The sequence below is a fragment of the Diceros bicornis genome, chromosome 1 (genome assembly GCF_020826845.1).
Source record: "Diceros bicornis minor isolate mBicDic1 chromosome 1, mDicBic1.mat.cur, whole genome shotgun sequence".
NCBI lineage: Eukaryota > Metazoa > Chordata > Mammalia > Perissodactyla > Rhinocerotidae > Diceros > Diceros bicornis.
In genome coordinates this window covers 43,892,202-43,918,989 of record NC_080740.1, presented here as the reverse complement: position 1 = coordinate 43,918,989, position 26,788 = coordinate 43,892,202, and the positions used below count along the sequence as shown (strand labels likewise).

General features: G+C 38.0%; 1 protein-coding gene across 3 annotated transcripts in view; it reads right to left on the bottom strand.

The window, feature by feature from the left end:
* Positions 1–26,788, bottom strand: part of SNX24 (sorting nexin 24) — a 139,559-nt gene that overhangs the window by 48,895 nt on the left and 63,876 nt on the right. For all 3 annotated transcript variants that reach the window (XM_058539302.1, XM_058539320.1, XM_058539311.1), the window contains 2 exons: positions 16,159–16,242; positions 3,135–3,239 (listed from right to left, as the gene is read on the bottom strand). In XM_058539302.1, the coding sequence (XP_058395285.1) occupies positions 3,135–3,239; positions 16,159–16,242 (189 nt within the window). The remainder of the gene's footprint in view (positions 1–3,134; positions 3,240–16,158; positions 16,243–26,788) is intronic.

Sequence of the window (26,788 nt, the reverse complement as noted above, 5' to 3'; positions counted from 1 at the left end):
AGGCTCTCATGGCTGAGTTCGGGCTGCTGCTTTTCGCTCTCCGTTGCATCAGTTCCACATGCTCCCAAAATACTCCATCTTCCAGAAAGTTGTTAAAAATTTTTCTTCCTAAGATGAGCCTCTCTTTTCCCTGCCCATCCACTAATTAAGGAAGGTTTATTCCTTCTTAAGTTTTTATACTTTTATTTCAGTGGGTCTCAGGAAAGATGTGAAGTCATTTCAAACCAGGAGATAAAACTATTAAATAAACCATGTTTGATGGTCAAATCAGTTTGGGAAACCCCAATTAATTTATTCTAAAGATTTTTGCTTCTATGCAGATGACTTAACACAGAAAACAGATGTATACTCATAGTTTTCATAGGATTCTAAATATTCAAGTTATAGATTTAAAAAAATCACCCATCTTATTGATCTATCAAGGGTAGACGGTCAAATTGTGATACTTTATGATTATAAGGTCTTTTCCTTTATATTATTATTATTATATACTTAAGTATATATTTCAAGGCTGAAAAATTTCTCTTGACTTAGAAAATCTACAGTGCATAATGAAAAGAGCCTACACTGGGAGTTAAGAAACTAAAATTCCAGTCTTATCTCTTTAACTAATATACTCTAGGAAGTGAGGTAAGTTTATTAACCTCACTAGACCTCAGTTTCTGCATCTCTAAAATAAAAGTGCAGCACGGGCCACCTTAGGAAATGTGGGTGTTGCACCCATGCATGGTCCAGAATGTACTAGTTGCTCCTTGGACAAGAGGAAGAGCTGTTTCCTCTGGCTCTCTCACGAGCTAATCTGCCTGTTTTATGGGGGGGGAGGGAAACTGAGGCCAGAGGGATGATCGTGACCATAACTGGAGGGCAGGAGGCAAGCCGGACTAGATAACGTCTAAGTTCCCTGTGAGCTTAAGATGCTATGGCTTTGGGGCACTAATACTTTCCCAGGTTTACAGGCCAGAACAGGGCCAGCCTATCCAGCTCATGCTGAGATGGGTCAGCTGCAGGATGGTGCCTGCTGAGAAGCGCTAGTGGCACCTGCACCCTGGGGTTCAGGCTGGTTCTGAAGGTGAGTGGGATTCTAACTGTAGTTATACAGGTGAGTAGGAGGAACAGCAATAACTGTCTTACTTCTAAAGTGACAAACACCAAAAGTTATCAAGAAATGATACTTAAGCCAGAGTTTTCATTTCATTTGGGATTGATAAAGCATTCACACTCATCTTTGCAACTTCCATCTAGCTCCCATTGCCTGCAAATAGAATCAGGTGGAAAAGGGAGAAGAGAAAGCTCCCTTGAACTCCTCGGGGACTTAACGGACAACAAACTGAATATTAAATACACAACAGGAAGCAAGCCCTCTCAGTCTTTCAACCACATCTTTCAAGCTCTATTTCTGAGAATAGAAAATTCTAAGCTCAATTTGAGTGTCACTGTAAACTTCTCTCTGTGCCAGATGATTTTACCCGCATATTTATAACCAAAGTACAAACAACTTAAAATGTTTACACTGAGTAGTAATGGAAGTCATGTGTCAACTACAATGGGAGGAAAAAGAGTAAAGCTTTCTTTAGAACTAAAGCTTGAAGATATACAATAGCTGTGGAAAATCTGGCTTACAAATAAGAATGTACTGTTTACCTATTCCATTTAATTATAGAGAACATGCATTTTTACCCTTTGCATACGATGTCTAAAGTCTCGTTTTTTGCTTTGGTTTTGCACTGCAGCGTTGCCTGAAGCTCTGGAAGTCTCATACCTCCATACACAGAGTCTCAAGGAACAAAGCCACACACTTTCCTGCCATTTGTGGTCCCCATTTCCCTCAATCTCCCACTTCCAGGGAGAGGCAGTGAAGGACCCATCCACCAAGTCCAAAAGCAGTAAACACAGCCCTCCTCAGATGTTCTCAGGGCCTCCAGCATGTCAGCTTTCCTATTTGAGCACTGTAAAGACCAGAAACTACAGGAGGCCAGGAACAGACTCCTGGCATCTTTCTACTAGGATAGACTCCTCTGAATTTATCACTAAGTACAAGCCTATGGTAATAGCTTCTCCTCAACTTCTAATCACCAGTGATTGAGGCACAACCAGCCAGAAAAGCTCTGTAGAGGAAATAGTATACTTGCTTCACAGCCATACAGTCCATAGCTGTTGCCTAAACAGACTCAACCTAAGGGTTAATGCTTCAAGGAGTTATGAAGATGTTAATGGAAGAACACAGTCATGGCTGCCGATTTCTTTGATGTAACATGTCTCAGACAGATAGACCATTATGGTAAATTCATAACTCACAGGTGAAGTCGAGCTCTTCGTTTTTTGAGAGCCAAGATCCACCCCCTCCCCTGCCAGCCATGCTCACCTCCGTCATTCTCTCGAGTCAGCCTCTCAAGTGGACTCAGGCGTCCCGGCTGAACACTAGGCTCCCCCCATCTCAGCACCTGCCCTGCACAGTGCTCTCGGATTAATGATGGCTACAGTGAATATTCACCTGATGCCTCTACACCTTTTCATTTTAAAACTCAGAGAAGCTGACACTGCTCCATCCTTTCCTTTGCTTGTTCTTTCTGTCTTGTCTTACTTAGGTCGTTCTGCTTGCTCCTCTCAGCTGCAGCAAAGAGCATCCTAATGCATTCTTTTAAAAACATACCTTCTAATTTTCAAAGAGGTTGGCACTTCATCAGAGGCAATTTTTATACATTCCTTCTCAATTTGATTCCATGGATGTACTAGCCAGGCCCACAGAAAATTCCATTTCTCTCACTATCTCCTCAACACGCAAACCTAAAAGCTAGGAATGCTATGAAAAACCACCAAATCTTGGAGCAGAAAAAAAATGAAAACAAAGTAATTTATAGAGTTGAATAAAAAAATGGACAGACCCTCTCTACCTCAGTTTTTACCTTCATACTAAATTTTCACTTCCCTGAGCCACATCACCAATTTTAAATAGAAACTAAGTAAAGCTAAAAGAACCAACCAACAACATATTTACAACTTTTAACTTTATTTTAATCTAGAATGTCTGGTTGCTTGATATATTTTGCATCTCACCCATAAGTTCTGAGAAAAACATTAAGATGCATGATTATTTAAGCTATGTTACATTAATTGAGGATCTAAAGACATCTTACCTGTAAATATGTTTCCAAACCTTGCCGTCGTTGTTCCAAGACTTTTGGGACCCAGTTCCTAACATGTTTAGAAGGGATTTCTGGAGTCTTAATACATTTCTTAAGCTATAAAGAGAGAAACAGAAGATGTCTCTTAATTATAAAGATATTATTTGGGAGAAAAAGCCAATAAAAGAAAGTGAACACTGCTATCTCCAATAAAAAGCTAGACGACAACATAATTACACTGAAATTTTGTCAAAAAATTCTTTACTTAGCTGTCCTAAATGTTCAGCTTTCAGGATAAGAGCTTTGTGTTTTTGGTAATTGTTGTTACTGTTGTACATCATCTGGTATTTCAGATTGGAATTATTTTTTTCTGAAAAATTAAAAGTTCAGTAAATAAATTATAAAGGAAGTAAAGAAGTTTATAATTTCAAAAATCCATTAATATAATGAAATTTTGCTTGCATGAAGTACTTTTCTGATGAAAAATCTTTCTACATATTTTTTTCACACAAAAAAGCAAAACAAAATACAAGTGTTTATAATCATCATCCTTGGAAATGCCATATGAACTAGACCACATCATTTGGAGAGTTTCTTGAAAGTTCTATAATAGAATGAACTAAAAAACAGGGAGACTGATCCTTCCAACATTCCTAAGAATTAGGTCCAAATTCCGTTCATGAAAACTGAATGATGGTTCTCAGCTAAGCCTTTCTGGGCAGCAGTTTTAAGAGACTATATAAAGAAAAACTCTATTGGAAGTTGAGTTAGAGCTGCCTGTGGTAGGTACATCCTACCACATCCACATCCTAAACCTGTGAATATTACCTTACATGGCAAGGAACTTTGCATATCTAATTAAATGAGAAGATTACAATGGAGAGATTATCCTGGATTGTCCAGGTGGCCTAAATGTAATCACAGGGATCCTTATAAGAGGGAGGCAGGAGGGTCAGAGTCAGAGAGGCAGTGGAAGATGCTAGCTGCTGGCTTTGATAAAGGAAGGGTCATGAGCCCAATGTATTCTCCCTACAGCCTGTGGACACTTTGATTTTAGCTCAGTGAAACTCATTTTGGACTTCTGACCTTGAGATGTATAGGACAATAAATTTGTATTGTTTTAAGCCATTAAGTTTGTGCTAATTTGTTACAGCAGCAATAGGAAACTAAAACACTGCCTCTAAAATAGAATTAATTTTAATGTTCTAATTTAAAACTTGGAAAAACCTACTGAGGCTGTTCCTTTACTACACATGCAAAGAAACAGCATAATAAACACTAAGAAAAGGCATATGCTTAAACCCCAGCAGCTAAAACTGTAATAAAAAATTCTTCCCATACATGAGAATACATTCACTACTAACCATTCCAGGCTGAAGTTTATTGCACATCATGAAAAAGAAGGTGTCTTTGTGCATTTCAAAGATGAGCACTTTCAGTTCAAGACACTAGGCTGAGCCTGTATTTGCCTCCTCTCTCCATACCTGAAATGCCATTAAAATAATAGTGTGAGAGTGCTAGCTGCAAACTCCAAATCTATTCTCCTTGTCATCTTCACCAACAGAACTCCTATATTATTGGGAACGATAATATATTCAGCTAAATTCAGCTAAAAAGCTATATTTCCCAAACCCCCTTGCAGAGAGTGGAAGCCAATGGTAATTAGAAGTCACTGAGAAGAGCTTTCCATAAAAACTCTTTTAAAGTGGAACAGACTCAGCTAGCTTGCACCTTCTGTCCTACCCTCTTTCACCAACTTCCTGCCTAGAATGTGACCATGATGGCTAGAGCTGCAGCAACCATATGCACCATGAGGCAACTCGGAGGATGAAAGACAGGTGTTTCAGATGACTGAGCAGAAAGAAAGAAGGAGTCATGTGCCTGACAGCCACCTGGAGCAGCCACAAGAGCCCCGAATGGCCTACCTCCAGAATTGTTTTTTGAGATGAGAAAAAAATCCGCTTTTTTTTAAGGTTACTAGTATTTGGACTTTCTGTTTTATACCTGAATTTAATCCTGATAGACATAAAAAAAAAAAGGCAAAAGGTCAAAGGGAATAGGACACAGAAGAATGAAGAGAATAGGCAGGGAGGAAGGAGAAATCACCAAGTGAGAAATTAACAACTTTGTAAAAGACAGCAAGCAGGACCATGTCAACGAGTAACATAGAGCAGAGGAAGCCCCAGCCCAGAATAGCTCAAGAAGGGGACTGCAAAGAGTTTGAACCCCAATCTCGCCAGCAGATCCAAGAGTCTTGTGCTCAGGACCGGCATAAGAGGAGAAGAGAACAAGAAGATGGATTAGACCACGCCATGGTCTGTGCCAATGGACTCTCTACCTCTACCCCCCATAAGCAGAGTGACTAGCAGCCCGGTTTTAACTCTAACACACATACTCCTACTGCATAAAAAGGGTCAATATTCCCAAAGAAAATGAATGAAGTGTCTGGGTTAAACAAGGGTGTCTGCCATTCTAGTCATTCTGGCTTTCCTGGGGCCTTCAGCCTAATAGCTGGCTCTCTCCCCTCATTCCCTATAATGAAGCCCTCCAGTCAACACACCCTACAGAAGGACCAGACTTATGTACTCAAGGCAGAGGAACCAGTGACAAATACCCAGAATAATTAATCTAGCTTAATGGCAATCGAGGATCGCTTTCATAGGAGAGCCAGCACTAGGAAAGAGAAAGGACAAGAAAAACGAGTAGAACAACTAATCCCAAAGGAAGGAGATAAATCAAATAACAGAAGAGATCTTTAAAAATTCTATTTAGTATCTGCAGAGAGATTTGAGAAGATACTACTTCTATAAAACAAGAACAGGTTGTTATGAAAAAGAAACAATCAGAAAAGAAGAAAGAGATTTTGGAAATTAAAAACATGACTCAGAAATAAAAAATTAAAAGAGGGAGCCTATAAAATCATGGAAGTCTTTCAAAGTGTAGAACAAAGTGAGAGAAAAAGTAGGTGAAAAAATAAAACACTAAAAGGATTAATCAAGAAAGCTTAACAAAATTAATAAGCATTCCACAAAGAATAAGAGAAATTCTTAAATAAATAATAAAACAAAATTTTACAAGACCTAATATATGTCTTCAGATTAAGACCCCATTGAGTACCAGCATAATGAATAAAGAGAGACCCACACCTACTAACATTTATCTGTTGAGATTTCAGAATATTAAGGACAGAGAGAAGACAGAGGGGAAAACATTAGGTGGCAAATAAAGGAAGAAGAACTGCAGGGGCAACTGACTTCTCATCAGCAACAGTGGACGCCAGAAGATCAAGCCCTCAAAGATCTAACTCAAAAATGGATTTCTACAACGAGCCACCATCAGCCAAGGGTGAGAAAACAAATGCATTTTCAGACATTGAAGGACTCAGAAGGTTTACCTCCCATGCCTTCTTTTACACAAAGTTGAGCATGTGATTTCAGAAAACAGAGATTAAAGCAAGGAAGAGGAAAAACAAGATCAGGGCTCATAGCTCCACCCCATCAGCGTGGGAAGGGAAATCCAAGGCTGGCTAGGCAGCCTAGAGAATTATCAGTCTAGGCTGGAGCAGAAGATCAGCAGATTTGGAGAGGGGCTTCTTGGAAGAAGGCTGATTCCATGCAGTAGAGAGTACAGAGAAGATGGATAAATCTTAGGATTTGTTAAAGTACACCATTCTTTTAGAAAAATTATTAGAAAAAATAATTTCCAGGGAAAACAAAGAGCCCCTGATGAAGGTCACGGAAGAGAAGGCACTGAGCTCTTCCCATGTATTATTCTGGTGCTGGAGACACTTCTGCCCTCATGGGGCTCACATACCAGGAAACAGACAATAAACAACAAGCAAGTTAACAAAACAGGGTGGGGGCAGAGAGTAACAGAAGAGGGTGTGTTTTGGGGGCAGTTGAGGAAGGCCTGTGTGAGGTGGGAATGTCTGAGGAGTGACCTGAATCATGCTGGGAGGGAGCAAGGTAAGGAGCTGGAGAAGGAACGTTACAGCAGAGACAGAGCAATGGAAACGGAGGGCCAAGCTTGGTGTTCAAAACAGAGCAAGGAGGGACGAGTTCTGAGAGGTGGCGGCTATAGGGCCTTGGAGGCCAAGGCGGGAATTTGCATATCATTTTAATGGGAAGCAAACTGAATGGCTTGAGAAAGGAAATGACCTGATATAAGTTTTAGAGATTATGCTGGATTCTATAAGTAAGATGGACTATAAGGGAGGTGGGAGTCAGAGCAGGGCCACTAGTAAGAAACTTCTGCAGAAGTCCAGGCAAGGGATGACGGTGATTTGGACTATGGTCCTGGCAGTGGAGGTGAGGAGAAGTAGGCTGTGGGAGGATGTGGCAAGTCGAGGTGATCAGAATGACCTCCATCGGGTGATCAGAACGACTTCACTCTTTTAGGTTTCTGACCTCACCTGGCAGCTATATATTGGGTGATCCGGCTGCTGTTTATTGCAAGGCGGTAGAATGCCAGGTTTAGGATAAGTGGCAGAGAACATTAGTTATCTCCCTAAATCCACTGTCCCTGTCTTCTACAGAATAGAACTCCTGATTTCCAGCTGAGTACATGACCACCCAGAATAAAGAACACAGTCCCCGATCTCCCGTGGAGCTATGTGTGGCCAAAATGACTGAACTCTGGTCAAAGGCAGGTAAACAGGCATGTGAGTGCAACTTTCAGGAAGTTCTTAAAGGGAATAACTGTTTCCTCCTTTCCTTTCCTCCTTCCTTAATGTCACCATTATTTTGATTTTAGAGTTGATTTTAGAGTTACTTGCAGCTAAATCTAATCCCACACGAGGAAGGGATATGGTTGATACTGCTAGTTGCCTACCCAATATTCGGTCCCTACTTCTTGCAAAAAAAAACCCCAGTGTCATTCAGAGTGCCAACATGCTGAGTGAAAAATCTTGATTTCTCAAGTTGCCTTGTGATTAGGATGGTCATGTGACAGAGTTGTTAATGAAATGTAGTACAAGACTACTGGGAAGGGCTCCTGCTTTCCTCACAAAAGGAAATAGCTCTTTTTCTTGCCAGAAATGTGGAAGCAATGCCTAGAGGGACAGCAGCTATGTTATAACCAGAGGGGTGAAAGTCACATGCTGAGGCAAACATGGTGAAGCAGAAAGATAAAAGTAGCTTGGAATATGGATATTGTGGAACTGCTACATCAACTTGTGCTGTCTGCCTTTAGTTTTCTTGCAATGTGAGAAAAATCAATTTCTTTTGTGTTTAAGAAATTTAGTCAGGTTTCTATTATATCCAACCAGAGATAATCCTGACATAAAGGAACCAATTGTTCAGTTTCTGTGATTTTAAGTCAGTGATGCCCAATAGGCATCCAAGTGGAGATAATGTATAGGCAGTTGAATATGAATCTGTAAATCTGGGAGTCAGAATGCGTAAGTGGTATTTAGAGCCATGGAGCCAGACGAGATGACATTGGGAGTTACGCACAGATGGAGAAAAAGGGCTGTGATGGGCAGAATCGGAAGACGGCCCCCAAGACCCCTGACTCTTGGTGTACATGCCCCACATAATCCTTCCCTTATAGTGGATGCGCCTGTGAATGTGGTGGAATAGTCACTCCCTTGATTAGGTTACATTTCACAAGACCGAGTCCTAGTAGATTGCTGGCTTTGAAGAAGTAAGCTGCCATGTTATGCCAGGGCCACATGGCTAGGACTTGAGGGTGGCCTCCAGGAGCTGAGAGCTGCCCCAGCCAACAATCAGCAAGAAAAAAGGGACTTCAGTCCCACAACTGCAAGGAAGTGAATTCCACATAAATGAGCGTGAAAGAGGACCCCGAGCCTCAGATGAGATCACAGCCTTGGCGACACCTTGATTTCAGCCTGGTGAGACCCTGAGCGGAGAATCCAACAAATCTGTTCCCAGACTCCTGACCCCCAGAAACTCAGAGATAACACATTTGTGTTGTTCTAAGATGCTAGATTTGTGGTAATCTGTTATGCTGCAATAGAAAATTAATACAAGGGCTGAAGTCTAAGATATCCCACTCTGAGAAGCAGGGAAGAGAAGCAGGGCAAGCCGTGAGGAGGGGGTGAAACAGTACGTTTGTCAGGAAAGTGTTTCTAGAAGGGGCATGATCAGGCTGCACTGAGTGATGCCAGGAAATCAAAATCTGTGGGTAAAGAGAGAGTGGGAAGCGGGAAAGTAGAGGCTCCTCTTTTGAGGAGTTATACCAAGAGAGAAGGAGAGCAAAGGTGGGTTTTATTTTGTTAAATGAAAAATATACCATGTTCATTTATTGATGCAATTGATCCAATATTAAGGGGGAAATTGATAATGAGAGAGAGAGAAGGAATTTATGATGGTCTGTAAGGGAATAAATATATATCTCATCTCTACGCTATTTGAGGTATCTCTCAAACAAGGACAAGGCTAAAAATGCTAAATTATTCTGTGGTAATAAGCTTACTAAGTTTCAATTTAAACATAAAGAAACTTCCCTTAAAACTAATGAATTACCACATTTCTTATATTTCAGAATAGAAAATCAACTCCTTTACCTCTCTCTCCTTTTCTTTCTTTTTTTTTTTTTAAAAAAATATTGAAGATATAGTACTGAAAACAATTTTCCTTTTTCTTTCTGTCAGGAGTACTGAGGAAGCCGATCATCCCAGCTGCGGGGATCTGTGACAGCATTTGTAGGTGAGTAATGAATTGCTTTAGATGAGGAGAGACAAACCCGAGACAATATGTTTCCAGTAGGGCTCAGCTGCTTACAAGATAAATACCCCTCTGCCACTCGTCCGATGATTAACTGTCCTGGCCATGCTGTGTCCAGCCAAACGGCCTTTCTGATCCACGCAGATAGCTAACAGATTCCACGATACCACAAACACAAGCCTGACGTGACCACTCTCTTTCCTTTTCACACTGTTAGAAGAGTTAACCCAGAACTTACTCCATACAGACCTGATGCATATATGTTGATTATAATCATTACTTTCCACAGACAAGAACAAAAATACTTTCCCCAAGCACATGAAAAAAAAGATGAAAAAGAAAAAAAAAGTTAAGAAGTGGGGAACATTTGAGGTAAAATTTAATCTTTTACTCCATATTGTCACCCCTATATTGTCACCCCTATATCCTCCGGGTTCCCTCTAAAGACACTACACACGGTGCTATACTCCTAGTTTAACCCCACATGGCAATTTTTGGCTTCTTCTGAAATACGTACTTCATTAAACTAAACACGAGAATGCAATATTTTACTCAAGCCAAAAGTAGGCAAGAACAAGAATGAGGACAGTTGATTTAGGAATGAACCAGCACCATATTCCTCTGAAACCTTTGTGAGTAAAAGGATGGATGGAACTGACAGGAAACAGCTGTGAAGGCATGCAAAATCTGCTTAGCAGTGTGCCATGTAGGGAAGGCTTTTCTCCACACCCATGGTTTTGGACCTAGGGAGGTGAGGCTGTTGTCAAGGACTGCCATTTCAAGTGGTACCTTACTTGGCTGTAGTGGGGCATGAGCAGGTGTCGCTGGGGCACGGAGAAAGCACCTACAAGCTTAAGGCTCACCCTGTCACGACAGCCTGGGCCTGAGCCATAGGGAGAGCATCCAATAATGTTTTTTTTTTTTAAAGGATACTCTGCTAAGACTGAACAGAGAAGAACAGGGTGGAGTGTGCTCTGGTTTGAGTGTGGCGGTGGTGTTTTCCCACCCAGCACCAGCAGAGCTACAGGGGACGTGCAGGTGTAACCTGGGGTTAACCACACAGTGAACTAAACTCCCACAATAGAAACTGCGCTTTTCAGCAAAACATTCCTCCAGTAATTCATAAATATGCATAATGTTCTCCAAATATCCCATTTGCCAAATGCTTATTTAAGGAAATATAAATAAGCATTTATATATAAATATATATATATTATATATAAAAAATATATAAATATATATATCTTCTAGTTAGAGAAAACTTAGGGACAACTATATTTTAATTATCTCTTAAATGTTCTTAATTTAAGTAGAAATCTCTACTCTAAATGGAATAGGAGTTCTACGAACAAAGAGATTAGAGAATAAAAGAAATTCACATGGAAGAAGAACTTGAAATGTTTTAGTTTGGCTTTAACAGATCAGAACTCAGAGGAAAGGATATTCAGCATGACAAAGACAGAGAAGTAGCAATTTTCATATACCGGGATGAAGGGAGAGATTAGCTTGGCCACCACTGATGTTTTCTTAGGAGAAGCAGTGAGAAATAAACTCAGCCAGTAAAGGGGTTTGTGGTAGACAGAATAATGATCCCCCCAAAGATGTCCATGTCCTAGTCCTCAGAACCTGTGAATGTACTACCATACATGGCAAAAGGGGCTTTGCAGGTGGATTAAATCAAGCATCCTGAGATGAGGAGGTTATCTTGGATTATTCAAGTAGGCCCAATCGGGGAAGAAGTGTCAAAGTCAGAGAGAGGAGATGTGATGATGGAAGCAGAAGTGGGAATGATGTTACTGCTGGATTTGAAGATGGAAGAAGGCCGTGAGCCAAGGAATGTGGGCAGCCTCTATAAGCTGGAAAAGACAAGAAAGTGATTCTCTCCTAGAGCCCCCCAGAGGGAACACAGCTTTGCCAAGATACGTGGAGTAAGATAATAAATGTGTGTTGTTTTAAGCCACTAGTTTGTGGTGATTTGTTACTGCAGTAATAGGAAACCAATATAGGGTTTAAGATTATTGGCCTTGAGAGTCAGTGTCCATGATTTGGTAGACAATACAGACCCATATTTGAGCAAAAGAATAAAGATGAAAATAGTGCTTTAGGAAAACTGATCTGCAGTAGAGAATGAATAAGAAGACAAGGATCAGACACTGTTAAAACAATACTTACATAAAGTAGTAAGACTCTGGACTGGGATGGTAGGAATAGAAAATGAAAAATTAAATGGTGCATATTATAGAAACTTGGAAGAATGAATCAACAGGACTCAGTGACACTCTGGATATGGAAGGTAGGAGAAAGGAAAGACCTCCAAGGTGTTGAACCTTGTGGCTTCAGTGCGTGTGATGGGGGAGGGTTGTGTCTAAGAGAGACCTTTAAAAATATAACCACACAATATGAATTCTCAAACTTCTACAGGCATTAAGATCATCTGGGATACTGGTTTAACATGCAGATTACTGGGCTCCATCACAAACATTCCGATTCAGTATATCTGGGTGGTACCCAGGAACGTGCACTTTAATAAACACTGTTCTGATTCAGGTGATCCAAAGTTCACACTTTGAAAAATACCAATCTAGAAAAACTCAAAGAAAATGGTATCATATACTCATCACAGCTCTTGAAGAAATGATTAATCTTATATGAAATCTGAAAGGGTGAAAATTGACATATTAAACAACATAAAAATTTTAAATGTTTGCAAATTACAATAAATATCATAGCCAAAATAAAAAAGTCCTTGGTGAAAAATACTTTCAGCAAATGGCTAATATTTTCTTAACAGGCCACACAAACTAATGAGCAAAAACAACTGAGACCCCTGGCAGATAAATGGGAAAGCACATAAATAAAATTACAAAAAGAGGGACCACAATCATAAACAAACTTAAGAAATACCAATTAAAACAGCAACAAGGCAACAAATATTGCTTGCTAAATAAATAAATATCATTTTGGGGGTAATATTCAAAGGTGATGAGACGTATCATACATTCACACTTGCTGGTTGCATTATAATCTGCTATAACCATTTTGGAAAAAACTTAATTTGGCAACATATATCAGAAGCTGTAAAAATTGCCATACTTTTTGACAGAGAATGCTTCTTTTTATAATCTAGCTTAAGGAAATAGCCTTAAATATGGGGAAAAAATTGCATGTCAGGAAGTGTATCAATTATTAGAAGGTTACCATGTGATGCACATGATTTCATTTCTTTCATAAAACAATCCTATGAAGTTAGTTATTATTCCTACCCTAAAAATGGGCAAGCTGAGGCACAGAAAGATCATATAACTTGCTCCAAGGACTTAAAGGGCTAGGAAGAGATGAAGGCCGGCTCAGGAACATTCTGCTTCCAGAGCTTGCACACTTAACTTCCACACCATAGTTACCACCATGTGGAAACATGGTTAGCACAGCAGCATTTGTTTTATTAAAAAATGCAAGAAAAGGAAGAAGGAAAACAGCAAGTGTATTAAGATAGTAGAAATATGTGTGGGTAACAATGGGTTATTTCCCTTGCCCCCAAACTTTCTGTAAGATTTACCTTTACAATCCAAAAATTACTTGAGGGGAGGAAAATAACGCACAGAGGGAAAAAAAAAAAAAAAAAAAAAAAACCCTCAAAACTCCTGAAATTTTCCAAAAAATAGAAAAAAATTCTAAGAAAAGTGTAAACAATTAGGATACTGTTTTCATACTTTAATATCAACAATTATAAAAGTTTAGGAGAAGTAATAATCACTAAGAACTTTCTTCAGACAACCAGATGAACTGTCAAATGGGTAATGGTTTTAGTTTCTGCCTAAAGATTAGCTTAACAATAGCCAGGAGGCATTTTTGTGTGTTTGTGGCACATGAAGAAGAGCTGTGCATCTGCTATTCTAAAAGTGCAAAGTACTTGTCAATAGCTCATATATTATTTTAGAATTAACTTGGAGACATTGGCTAAACACTTTTAGCAAGTGAGAAATACAATGTAAAGTTAAGAAAAATCAGGTCACAGGCAACAGAGCAAATTGCATCCACCACAGAAACAGTTGAATATTTCAAGAAAATTAAATGAGAATAGATTTAATGGCATTTAAAGGGAAAATATTTTATGTAAAAACAAAACATTCAAAGCACATCACAAAATTCAAACATGGAAGTTCAGGAACCAAAATTCTAATGAAGAGCAGTTGTACAACGTGGCAGCAGGAATCAGTAAAGCTTGTATATTCTGATTTTTTTGCTTATTTCAATCCTTCTTAACATACAATTTTACAGTCAGGATTACAGGTTTATGTTTATTTTTACACCACCATTATTTGTACTTAACTGTCTTTTACAGTTAACTTTTTGCCAAATCTACTACAATTACACTGGGGCATGTAAAGGAGACTTCTAGCAGCTGCTTTCTGCTCTATAATACGTAACATTAGATAGAGTCTTTCAACTAAAGCTCTGCCCCACAGATCTCTTTTTTTCTCTATGTCCCTGCTAAAAACACGCAAAATGGAGAGATTTGAGAATTTCTACTTTCTCAACTCTAGTAGGCCTGATGATATAATTAAAAGAAAAGCAAAAATTATTAACAGAGCTGCAAAAATTGAGAGAAAAGCCCTACAAAATCTAGGAATGTTTTTCTGACCGTGAATATCTAAGAACTGCCTACAATCATGCGAGAGAGGGTCCTCTTCTGCAGAAGAAAATAAATCGTATTAGAGAAAAGAACAGGGGAACAACTCTCAACTCGTGAGAACCACAGGCAGCCTTTCTCAAGGCAGGCCTAATTGGCAGTCACCCAGCTGTGCCTGTGTGGAGTTGGTCCCCTAGTATCTGGTGGGGACAGCTGGGCTGTGTTGGGGTCATGAGGAGCTGGGCGCTGACCTGGGAGATGAGGAAGGAGGTTTGTGTGTGACAAGCTGCCTGGTCCAGACTCTGGTCATCAGAAGGACCCAGCAGAAATCTCTCTAGAATGTGTTTTCTCAAAAAACAAGTAAACAAAAATAGAATTTCTTGAGAAGGAAGTGAGACCCAGACTCCAGGTTTGTTTTTCTTTGAGGTCCCTGCATTGATGCTTTTGTGATGCCGGCTGGTAACACCAGGCCGACATCTGAGCTCACCTGTGTTGTTTCTTTTGGAAGTTAACGCGGATATAATAAAATTTTAATTGGAGAATTAAATGTAAATTATCCCCTGCTATCCTAACAGAAAAGTGTACAGATAACTTAGAGCTCCTCTTTAAAAGAAAACAGAGGGAAATAGTCTCACTAATTTCTCAATAACATCCTGTTAAAGCTTTTACTCAATACTCTATTCTCCTGACCAAAAAAAAGCAGGAAAATTTAATTTTAAAAAATGCTAAAGAACTTTTTATACAGAGTAAGCACACTATCACATCATTTACATACTGACTTTCCCAGAAAATCTGAGAGGTCTTTAATGAAATTAAAAGAACAGTCGCTTTCTTAACATTCTTACTTAGTATCTTCCCATCTAACTTCTTACTTAATAAAGTAACGGAAGTGAAGATATTGAATTATGGCATACATTGTATATGTGTGTGTGTGTGAATACATATAAATACGTCTATATGAAAGAAAAAATGATAAAATTGCACTAACTCATACACAGTGATTTTTCTGGGCAATTTCATGAGGTATTTCCAGTTATTAAGGTAATTTCAGCATCCCAATAATAATTTATAACCTGCAAAACATTAAATTTTGGTAGAAAATAAAAAAGTATTCACTCTTCTATTCTTTACTGACCATTTTTCCAAAAACTCAGCAATTCCTTTTGCATTCTTGTTTCTTTTTATCTAAGACTTTTAACGAAATGAATTTGAGAACCCAGACACTAGTCTTGTCGAGTGGCCTTTACAATTCAAATGAAGGCTACAAGCCTCCTTTTATACGTTCCCCAAACAGTCCTTGAATACATGTGACATATATGTTATCTTTTCCAGGTACAAGTAAGTATAAGTTGATTTTAATAAATTTCTTCCTATAAAATGATCCTTTGCTTTATATTTACCCTTTTTGTAAAGCACATTCAGTATATTTTATGGATAAACTAGGATCTTGTCTTATTCTTTCTGAACCTACAACACCCAGCACAGTACACTGCAAACAGCTTGCCACCTCACATCTATTTATGTAAAAGATCGTAAGAGAAAACCCACCGACTCAAAAAGCACACCCTTAAAGGACTGAATAATTTATTTTAAAAGGAAATTAACTTCATGATAGAAGAAATCATACTGTCCCAAGCACTATTAATGCTCTTAGGAACCACAGAAAGCAGTCTTAATGTTATACCATCTGCCATATAGATAAAAGGAAAAAAAAAGTTACCTTTTTGTGCAAGGCATGAAATTCGCTGTACCTTTTTTCAACAAAATGTTTTCTTCCATTCATTAGCACTTCTATCTTAAACACCTAAGGAAAAAATTAAAAAGATTAATTCCGCCCATTCAAAACCCTCAATTGTCTGATGTGGTAAGTTTGTGACCATGATATATTTCATCCCTTTAATTACAAGAGCTGATCCCCCAAAACCCAGAAGGCTCAGGAGACCCTGGCCCAACAGCTCTGATTAATGAGCACTCAAGCCAAATGCTCACTAACAAACTGCATTATCCCAGCAACGTGTCTAACAACAACGGAAACTTAAATGCGTTAAAATGCTCCAGAACTTTTTAATCAGAGAATGGTCCTCCCTTAAAATTATTGCACCCAACGCCTACGATGACATCGAAATACAAGTGTGATGCAACAGCAACAGTCTGGTAAAAATCGCAGGCCCGCGGCGTCCCATTATGAGTATTTCAGTGACAGCAGTGCTGTGTCATGTATAAGGCAATCATGCAAACAGTAGTGCATTTTAGGTTAATTTCTTCCTAACCTGCATATTCATCTCTAGTCTCAGCTGGGCTTATTCTGCTGTTTGCAAAAAGGGAAGATGCAGCAAAGGTTCATTTTCCCTGCATGATCCGAGTGACAGCTTGTGCTCCCACCTCCAGAAGGTTGAAAGGCCAGATGAAAAGGCTCTCTGGGTGTGCTAATTAGTAGGCACTAACATGACATTTTCTTGATTCTTAGGTCAGTGGGTCAAGACTGGGAACAAGGGACGAGAAATATTGTGAAATGCTCATGAAAACACAATGTTAAGGTGGGGTGGTGGATGGATGCTTGGCAGGAGCTAAAGAGAAGGTGTGCTCTGTTATTTTCAAGAGTTTGTCTTTGACTCTTGTTTTGCTGAGTGAGTTTGTCAACACCAAGATGAAGCAATATTGTTCAATTACTTAGTAAGCCTAATTTCCTGTCTCAATTGCCCTTCTGAAAAAAACAAAACTAAACTAAAGTTGAGGTCGCAAGACTAAAGAGTATTAAAAGCACGCTTACTTTAACTCTAAAAAGAACTACTTAGAGTTAACATATGAGATACAAGGTCACACATCTTCGTTATGAAAATAGATCCCTGTGGCTCTATATTTCAGCCTTATATGTAAGTATGACTCTTTTGGGAAGCCAGAAATTATGTCATCAAACATAATATGTGTTTGTATTTTTGTACTTCTTCGAATCAGAAACAAAATCTTCTGTTGCATGACTCAGTTTAAGAAACCTGCTTTTATTAAATAAGTGGTAAATTTTTACCAATTTAATCAATATTTTGTACTAACATTTGGTTTTTCAAGAAGTCTCCCTAAAAAGTAGTTTTCTTTGGCGAATCACTGAAAATTTTTCTTCTAAAAACATATGCATATGTTTCAAACTCGCAGATATAAGTACACTATTTTTTTTTTAGAAAATAATTCTGTTTACTAATTTGCTAAAGAAAATTATTCTTCTTCAAAAACCTTGCCAGGAATAGAATGAGGAAAATACCCTGAGAAACACAAACAAAAGAAGCACAGCTTCCATTGGAGGCTTTGTTAATATGATACAGAGCCCCTTTTTTTAGTGTCAGGGCCCAGATTTAAATCAGGACAATGTGGCAGCAATGAAAGCAGTTTCCATCTGCTGAGCCGCATGAAATAAAGGAAGTTATCTTCCGAGTTCAGTTACTTGAGGCTTCATCACAAAAACCACCACTTTAATTGGCATGTTTGTTGCAGAATCCATAAAGGAAGGAGAAAGTTGAGGACTCGGTAAGGTTCAACCTACCAGGTCACCCCTCAAGGTGCCCCCTCTTGAAGGCCAGGGATAAGACACTACACAACAGCTGCTCATGGAATGTCATCCCTTCTATCGACCAGATGGTCCCATCACCAAGTTCCACAGTTACTTTTCACAATCACTAAATTCAGGGGGCAAGGGGAGGAGGTACACACACACACAGAGGAAAGTATATGATAAATTTTAATTCTAATATTTTTATTATGTTGCCATTTAAAAAATGCACAATTATACCTCATATTGTGAAGACTTACTTTTAAATTCTGAGAAAACATTTTGGAAAGGAAGTTGGTTAATCAGAATTTCCATGACAATGTGAAGCATGAAATGGAGTCAATTTAATAAATCCTGTTTTCCTGAATTCCATACCAGATTTTTTTTAAAGAGTTTCTGATACACGTTGTCTCTGCTGCCTGGAAAACCTGTTCCTGCTTTGCTCTCCTGGCAAACTCGCAGTGGTTGTCATCTACCTCTAAGGTGTGGGCAGCACAGGACGATGTAGGGAAAGCACGCAGCACAGTATCTGGAATCCATTCATTTATTTAACAGGTATTTACTGAGTGACTACAATGTGCCCAGGAGTTGTTCTAGGCTCTGGGGATTCAGCAGTGAACAAAACAGACAAGAGCCCAGCCTCATGGAGTGTACATCCTATCTAGAGACGGAGGCCGACTATACACATGTGAATGAATATGGTGAAGTCAAGACATAAGAAGTGCTGGGAGGAGCAATGCAGCAGGGTAAGGAGACAGAGCTGGACAAGGGTGCTGTTTTAGACAGTGTAGTCAGAGAAGGCCTCCGTGAGAAGAGAGGCGGCGAGAGGTACAAAGTCCCTGACAAGAGTTGAATGTGGCTGCCTTTGAAGTTTTGGACTGGGAGTGGGTGGACAAGAACTATTTGTTTTCAATCTTATTTTTTAAAAAAATTTTAAGTTAAAATCTAGGGCAGGATGATTTCCACTTCTGGCCAAGATGGAGTAATGGGGAGCAGATTCACCCTCCTACTAAAAACCGGGACAAAATATGTGGAAAAAATGGCTCTCAAGACATTGGACATGAGGAAATGAAGGACTGTGAGAGATGGGAAACAAACAAGGTGAGCCCTATGATTATCCCAGGCAGAGCGCTGAGGTCCCCTGAGTTAGGGAGAGGGAGGGGGGAGTCCGGGGAAGCCAAGGTGGTTCCAGTTCTCAGGGCAGGGTATTGAAGAGGAGTGAGCTACACACAGAGAGGACTCCTGCAACCTGCCAGAGGTCTCCCTCCAGCAGCTGAATCCCCATCAGCACATGGGACGGGGGCAACTACCTGAGGATGGGAAGAGATTAGAGAGAACAGTGCTCAGAGCTCACAGACAACTGGGCATAGTGCCTATTCCCAAAAGCCAGGGCAGAAAACCTTATCATTCATGAGGCATTAGAGACTCAGGAGGGTCTTGCCTCAGTAGTGGGGCAAAATTAGCTGTAGACTAAAAGCTCTTTTAGACTAGTGTAACAAAGCTTAAAAGCTAGACCTGAAGAAAGCTAACTTTCCGAGTAACTTAACTGCATGTCAAAACAAAGCTCAAAAATATTTTTAGGAATATAAAAATATCCAGCGCCCAACAAGTTAAAATTTATAAAGTATGGCATTCAATCAAAAAGAAATAGGAAAATTCAACTCATAATGAGAAGAAAAACCAATTAATACAAACTGATCCAGAAATGATACAGATGATAAAATTAGTACACAAAGTATTAAAATCATTATTATAAGGGACTTTCTTATGTTCAAGAATCCAGAGGAAAGGCAGACCATGTTAAGTGGAGGCATGGAAGATATAAATAAGAAGACAATAGGTCTGGGTCCTGTTGATGAAATCCACAATGTCTATGATTTAAAAAAAAACATAGCTGGGATTAATAGCTGATTAGACACTGCAGAAGAAAAGATAAATAAGCTTAAAGACCTAGCAATAGAAAATGTCCAAAACGAAATAGAGAGAGGGAAAAAACTAAAAAATAAATAAACAGAGCATCAGTGAACTACGGGACAACTTTAAACAGCAAAACGTATGTATAATTGGAGTTCCCATAAAAATGTGTGTATAATTATGTATAAAGGGAGTCCTCTTCCCATAAGGGAGAGAAGGGGTCAGGGGTTGGGGAGAAAGACATATGAATTTCAAGAAATCATGATCAAAATTTTTCCCAATTTGATGGAAACTATAAACCCACATCCAAGAAGACCAATTGACCCAAGCACAAGAAACATGGGGGGGAAAAAAACAGAAATTCAAGGCAAAAAATAATTAAATTGTTTAAAACCAGTAAGAAAGAGAAAATCTGAAGAGCAGCCAGAGAAAAAAGAGACACTATGTAGAAGAGGAAGAAAAATAAGTTTGATAACAAATTTCTCAAATATTTCTACAAATAACCAAGCTTATAAGAGTGATTCAATGCATATATACTTCAGTTATGTTTTAAACTTAATAGAAATATGTTCTATGTAAAGTAGCATGCATAAAGTAAAATGTACAATTTAAGGCCAATTAAATTTTTAATCATTATTTTTAAAGTTTTTAGGTAATTTTTCCCAGTCAAATGCTAATAATAGTAATAACACTAACAACAAAGACTTATATAGCACTTATCATGTGCAGGCACTGTTCCTAGCTCTTTACTCATAAGAATCACTCATTTAATTCTCACAACTTCATATGAGATAGGTACTATTATCCCCATTTTACAGGTAAGGAAACTGAGGCATGGATTAAGTATCTTGCCCATGGTAGAGGTGCATTTTGAACCCAGAGATCTGGTTCTTGAATCTGCTTTCTTAATTGCTGTACAATACTGACTCCCAGTGAACAGCTTCCTTACATGGTCCTATTCACTGGGGGAAATAAAACACTTGGATGTGGGAGAAATCCCAGGATCATTCTGGAGTGATGACAATACCCTCCATCCATTCTCCTCCCAAGGTTCTATCTTCTGGAGAGGGCTTTGCAAGAACACAGGACACTTGGCAGGGAGGGTGGTGGTGGTGGCAGGAGGTCTCTACCTCCAGCTATTTGGAGCCTGTGATTCTATCAATCCAACCAGAACACTGATCTATATAAAAAGCATAGAACAATGTGGAGCAGAGTGATAGTTCTTTATATTACCTCTTCTTATCAGGATCTGTGCCCACACCACCCCCTCAATCTCCTTACACTGTGGTTCCAAATCTTAGCTTGTATGGTTTTTGCTAGAAAAATAATACGTGCTTATGGAAAAAAAATTTCAAAAAGTCCAAAGAATATAAACTGAAAAGTATAAATTTCTTACACAAGAGAATTGTCTAAGTCCTTGCCAACTCAAGAGGCATCATAAATATCCTTTTAAAAATTGTCGATATACATATAAGCTCTGTATGTACACATATATACAGAAGTTATTTTATTTTCTTACACAACTGAAGCCACATCATATAGTTCTACTACTTTATGTTTTTTACTACTTTTATTTTATATATTTAAAACACATCGGGCATCTTTATCAGGACATTTTGACATGCCTCATTCGCTAATGGCTACACAGTATACCTAGGTATGATTGTTATCATATTTATTTAATTAGGACCCTAGGGCATATAATAAGTTACTGTACTATTTTGCTCGCGCTCTCTCTCTATATATCATCCTTGTTCCTGTATGTGGACTTACATACATACACACACAGAATAAATTACCAAAAATTTTGCCCAATTTACCCTCTCGAATGTCCTAAGTTACACTGCCACCAATAGGATATAGAATGTCTGGCCCATCCTGATTAACACTGGCCATTAGTCACTTCAGCAATCTGATGAGTGAAATGAGAACTAACTGGGTATATTTTGACGAGTGTGTATAGTGCCATAAGTTTCCACTCCAACTATCTCACATAAAAGTACATAGAGGCCCGACCTACCTGTCTAACCCTCTACTCATAGAGACATCCTTGCCCTCAGAGATTTCCAGAAATCTCTCTGTATAAAGCAAGGGAAGCTTCATGTAACTAAATAAACATATTAAGCTTCCATTTAGGTTTGCTTAAAAAACGCAAATTATATTGTTCATGTGACTAAACTCTAGCCACAGTCCTAAGAACAATATTAAGTCCTTAGAATTCAAATTGAAAAGAAAAATAAATACTACTTTAAAGGGAAGATTTTTATTTGTAAGTGTGGTTTTGATTACACGTTAGAGGCATTTTTTTTTCCTTTGCGGTAATATGTCTGAAATTACTCTGGAAGTCAATGATAAAATCTTTCAATATTTGAGTTTACACCCAATTTTTCAGGAATATATCGAAGAAATAAAATAAGCTAAAGAAGGACTTAACCCATATTCCAGGTTGAATGGTGTCTGTCTTCAGAAGCTTACAAAGTTATTCATTTCTAATCAAAGCAAAAGATATTTAATAAATAACTTAAGTGGCTTCCAAATACAGATGAGGATTCTATATACAAATAAAGTTTTAAGTCCAGTGTTCCAAGTAGTTTGAGTCACTAAATTGTTATGCTGAGAATCTGAGATACACGTGAAGGACAACTACCAGCTTTGAACATGACTTTTCTTATATGTATGTTAATGCTTGTTCAAATGAAACAAGATGAACCAAATATTAACTCTGGGCTTGAAATCAACATATTCTCCTTCTTAAGTAAGAATAAGCATGAAAGATACAATAAAATTAAAAAGGTTGTTATTCCACTATAAAAAGCTATATCTCTAAAAGAGCAATTTATTGAGTGCCTATTGGGGGCCAGACTCTCAATGGGTATTCATTCATATTACACAGATTTTTGTTATGAGGGAAAAATGGTAAGAAACCCTCTAATTATAAATTATTATGATATTCAATGACTAAGTAAATTTACAGTTCAATAAAAAACTAGTGTAAAAGTTTAATTTGTTCCTATTCTGAGATTTAAATCATATTTCCTCTCTTCTAAGATGCCACATTGATAAAGTGAGAAACATTAACTTAATTATATTATTTTTGTGGAGAAGCTGCTAACATCTTTTTTCTTATGTCTTTGAAAACATCTAAACTTCAGAAATCTTAAAACGTTTTTAATAAAATGATATACTGCTTCAAGTAAACCACCGCTTAAGGAAAGAGAACAATTCTCTAAATTAAACTGCTGTAAATACCTACAGAACATCTGTGTAAGAGTTGGGCATGATTAAATTTATGCGTGTGTATATATTCTTTTAATATGATTCTTCTTTGCAAAGAAAATTCATGATACCAAGATACCAAAAAGGACCCCCCCCCCAAAATATAAAAAAAAATCCCTGATGAAAGAACAAAAAATAAAAAAAAATAAATAGAGCAAGTGCAATCTTAGGTAGAAAGATCAAAAGGGTTTACCAGACCCCAGGGAAAAATAGGACATCTACCTACTCTGGATTTTTTTTTCATTACGACAATGAAAAAAGGCACTGCCAGTACACAGATGGAAAAAAAGCAGGAACAAAGATCAGGGTGACCCCAAACTATTTTTCTGCCACAATAAATGCCTCCCCAGAAAAAAGTGGAGCAATGTCTGCAGAGTTTTATCAGAATATTATTTTATAATCATCTCAGTTATTATTCACATGTAAAGGCAACAAAAAGGCAATCTCGTTGTGGGCAAACTCAGAACACAAATAACCCACACATTCTTTTTGAAAAAAATTACTGCAAGATGTAGAACTGCCGATGGAAAGATGAATCACAGTAAGAACTCAAAAATATAGGAATATAAAAGGTCAGCTATTGTCGTTGTTATCATCAAAGACTATGATCCAGGGAAGGAGTAAATGAACACAAAGAAAGACGACATTGTAAAGAGGCTGCCGCTCATGAAGTGGCTGAGGACATCTCCAGCAGGAAGCACGCAGTGGTTTCACCGCCATTTGGAGCCAGCCTGCCTTCTCACAGGGTCTCTACAAAGAAAGGGTTTGTGGTTGAAGTAGCTTGGTAAATAGAGAAACAAAAGAATCTACTGAAATCTATAGAAAACCTGGTTCAAAATTATGGCTTCATATGCCTTCAAAGTTTGATGGTGAATGATCTTTAACCTAGAATTCCATATCCAGGCAAATTTTTCACCAAGAATGAGAGTGCTCTTTGCAAACATGCAGGGGTGCAAAAACTGTATGTATTATGTACACATTCAGGAAATTTTCTTTGCAGACTTTTTTTTAAAAAAGGAATTGCAAAAAGAAGCCAAGAAACTGTGGACCTAATTTAGAAATAAAATGGGGGAAAAAGCTCAAAATGGCAGCTTTGCAGCCTAAAAAGTATTCAAATTAGAATAAGAAGCCAGAGGGCTCCAAGAAGAATGCCTTCAAAGGGAAATTCCTTCAAAGAGGAAATAGGTATGATTAATACCAATTATAATTAATAAGGTTTTAGTGATAGTGTCAAAGCATTTGCCTTTTTCTATCAAGAACAAAAATTGTGCTTAAAAATTCCAAGAAAACCAACCAAACAAAACCACATACAATGTAAAGGTCCAACTATAAAGCAAAATAAATGTAATATAGTTTGGTGCAGTTTAAAGAGTAAGAGTGTCCATTTGAAATAATGCTTGAAACATTCTCCACTGAGCAGTACAGATTTAGTAATTTATAAGGCTACATTTCCTTCTCTGCAGTTCCAAACACTTGATTATACAGTGAAAATATAAATAAATATATGTACACATACATATATAATTATAATATTGGGAACATTATTGTGCTCCCTTTTTAGCAATCTATATAGTATAGAAGACAATTATTTTTACAGAACAGCTTGTAAATATTTTAAACCTTGTCACTATAAAAAATAATGGCATAACTAGCAGAAAATAGGAGATGAATGGGGGAGGAATTGGGCGAAAAGAAGTAAATAGGGTGCAAATGTTTTCATCTTACATAACTGGTAGTCAAAGGATAGTGCTAAAAATGGTGGATGAAGAAAATGGTTCAAGTTACAAAGTAACAAATAGAAAAAGTTATAATGTTGACTTTTTTACTGATGAAACTAGAATCAGGTACATAGTGGAAACTGAGTATGAGGGTTGGGAAATACAAGGGTGGAGTGAACTAAATTCATATTTCAAAGTGGAGGAACAATAGACATCTTCTAACATTCAAGAAATAGAGATACAGATACGTTGTTATTTAGAGTCATGCTTAAAACAAATTAACAACTTTTCAACTAACTTCTGGTTCTGGAAGGTACATTTTATTTTTCCTTTTACATGTTTATATAGTGTGGGAATTTTTTCCATGTACATGTATTACTTTCAGACAAACTAATAATGGCATAATCCCTGCTAAATGTTTTAGTTTTAAATCTCTCTGGTTATAAAGAAAAAATTTTATTGAGTTTATTGATATTTATAGCATTACAGGTTTTCAGTCTAAACCTAGTACTGACTAATTTTAGCTGCAGCTCCTTGACTGGTTATTTGATTATGAAAAGTCTTCATTTTTCTTTTCCTCTTAAGCTGTATCTATATGACACAAAACCAATCAATCCATTCAGGGTGAGGGGAAAAATGCACTCGAATACAGCAGGTCATATATGTTGATTGGCTAACACAGTTTTTCATTTGTTTCAATATCATGTAGCTTTGACTTAGATTTTCTATAAAATGTGAACACTGCTGGTTCTTTGCTTAACTGAGTCATTGTGGCAATAAATCACATATTATGTTAAACAAGCATTCTGGAAGATAGATGCTATATGAGCTTTATTATTCTCTTTTATGACTTGCTTTGAAAGAATGAAAATAAATAAATCTGTATTACTTACTAACTTGAGCAAATATCTAAATATTTTTGAGCCATAGTATCTTCATTAATAAAATAAGTTGACTACATAAAATACGCATAGAAAGGTAACAAAGGAAATCCGTCAAAATGATGCCTGAGTGGTAGAATTACAAATTATGATAATTTTCTCTATAATCTCTATTTTTCACCAGAGCATATATCATTCTTATAATTAGAAAAAAATTAATCAAATTTCTGCCTACTGGAGTAAATGTAACAAATGATTATTCATTTTTTAATACAACTATCAAGTTCTTAGGAAATTCATTTATGTATTTTCACAGATACTTATTGAGCGTCTGCTCTGCTCATGTGCTATAGGTCAGAAGTCCAGTGGGCTCAGCGGTTCTCTGCTTTAAGTCTCACTGGGCTGAAATCAAGAAGCTGGCAGCGCTGGGTTCCCTTCTGGTGGTCCTAGGGCAGAAGAGGCCCCTAGTGGTTCCTTGTGGTTGAAGGACTAAGGTCCCGTTTTCTTGCTGGCTGTCAGCTGAGGGCAGTCCCTAGCTTCTAAAGGCTACCTGAGTTACTTTGTTCATGACCCACTTTCTCCATCTTCAAAGCCAGCAACAGCAGGTCAAGTCCTTCTCATGTCACATTTCTCTGACCCACGCTTCTGCTTTTCTCTTCCATTTTTAAGGACTCATATGATTATAGTGGGCCCACTCAGATAATCCAAGATAATCTCCATAATCTCAAGGTCCTTAACTTTAATCACATCTATTACATCCCTTAGATCAGGGAGAAGTCCTAGGCAGAGATACACACTTGGGAGTCTTCAGGGTTTGAATGTAATTTAAAGCCAGAAGACTGGATCTGATCACCTGGGAAGAGAAGTTTATTTAGGGGTCTGTAGATCATAGTAGGGTTTATGGTTTTACCATTTTAGCAATGAGAAGCCTTTGTTGCATTTTAAAAGACCTCCTTTTCTAAATTAAACTTCTCTAGCTCCTATAGCTGTCCTTCAGATGACCTGGTTTTCACGTCTTGC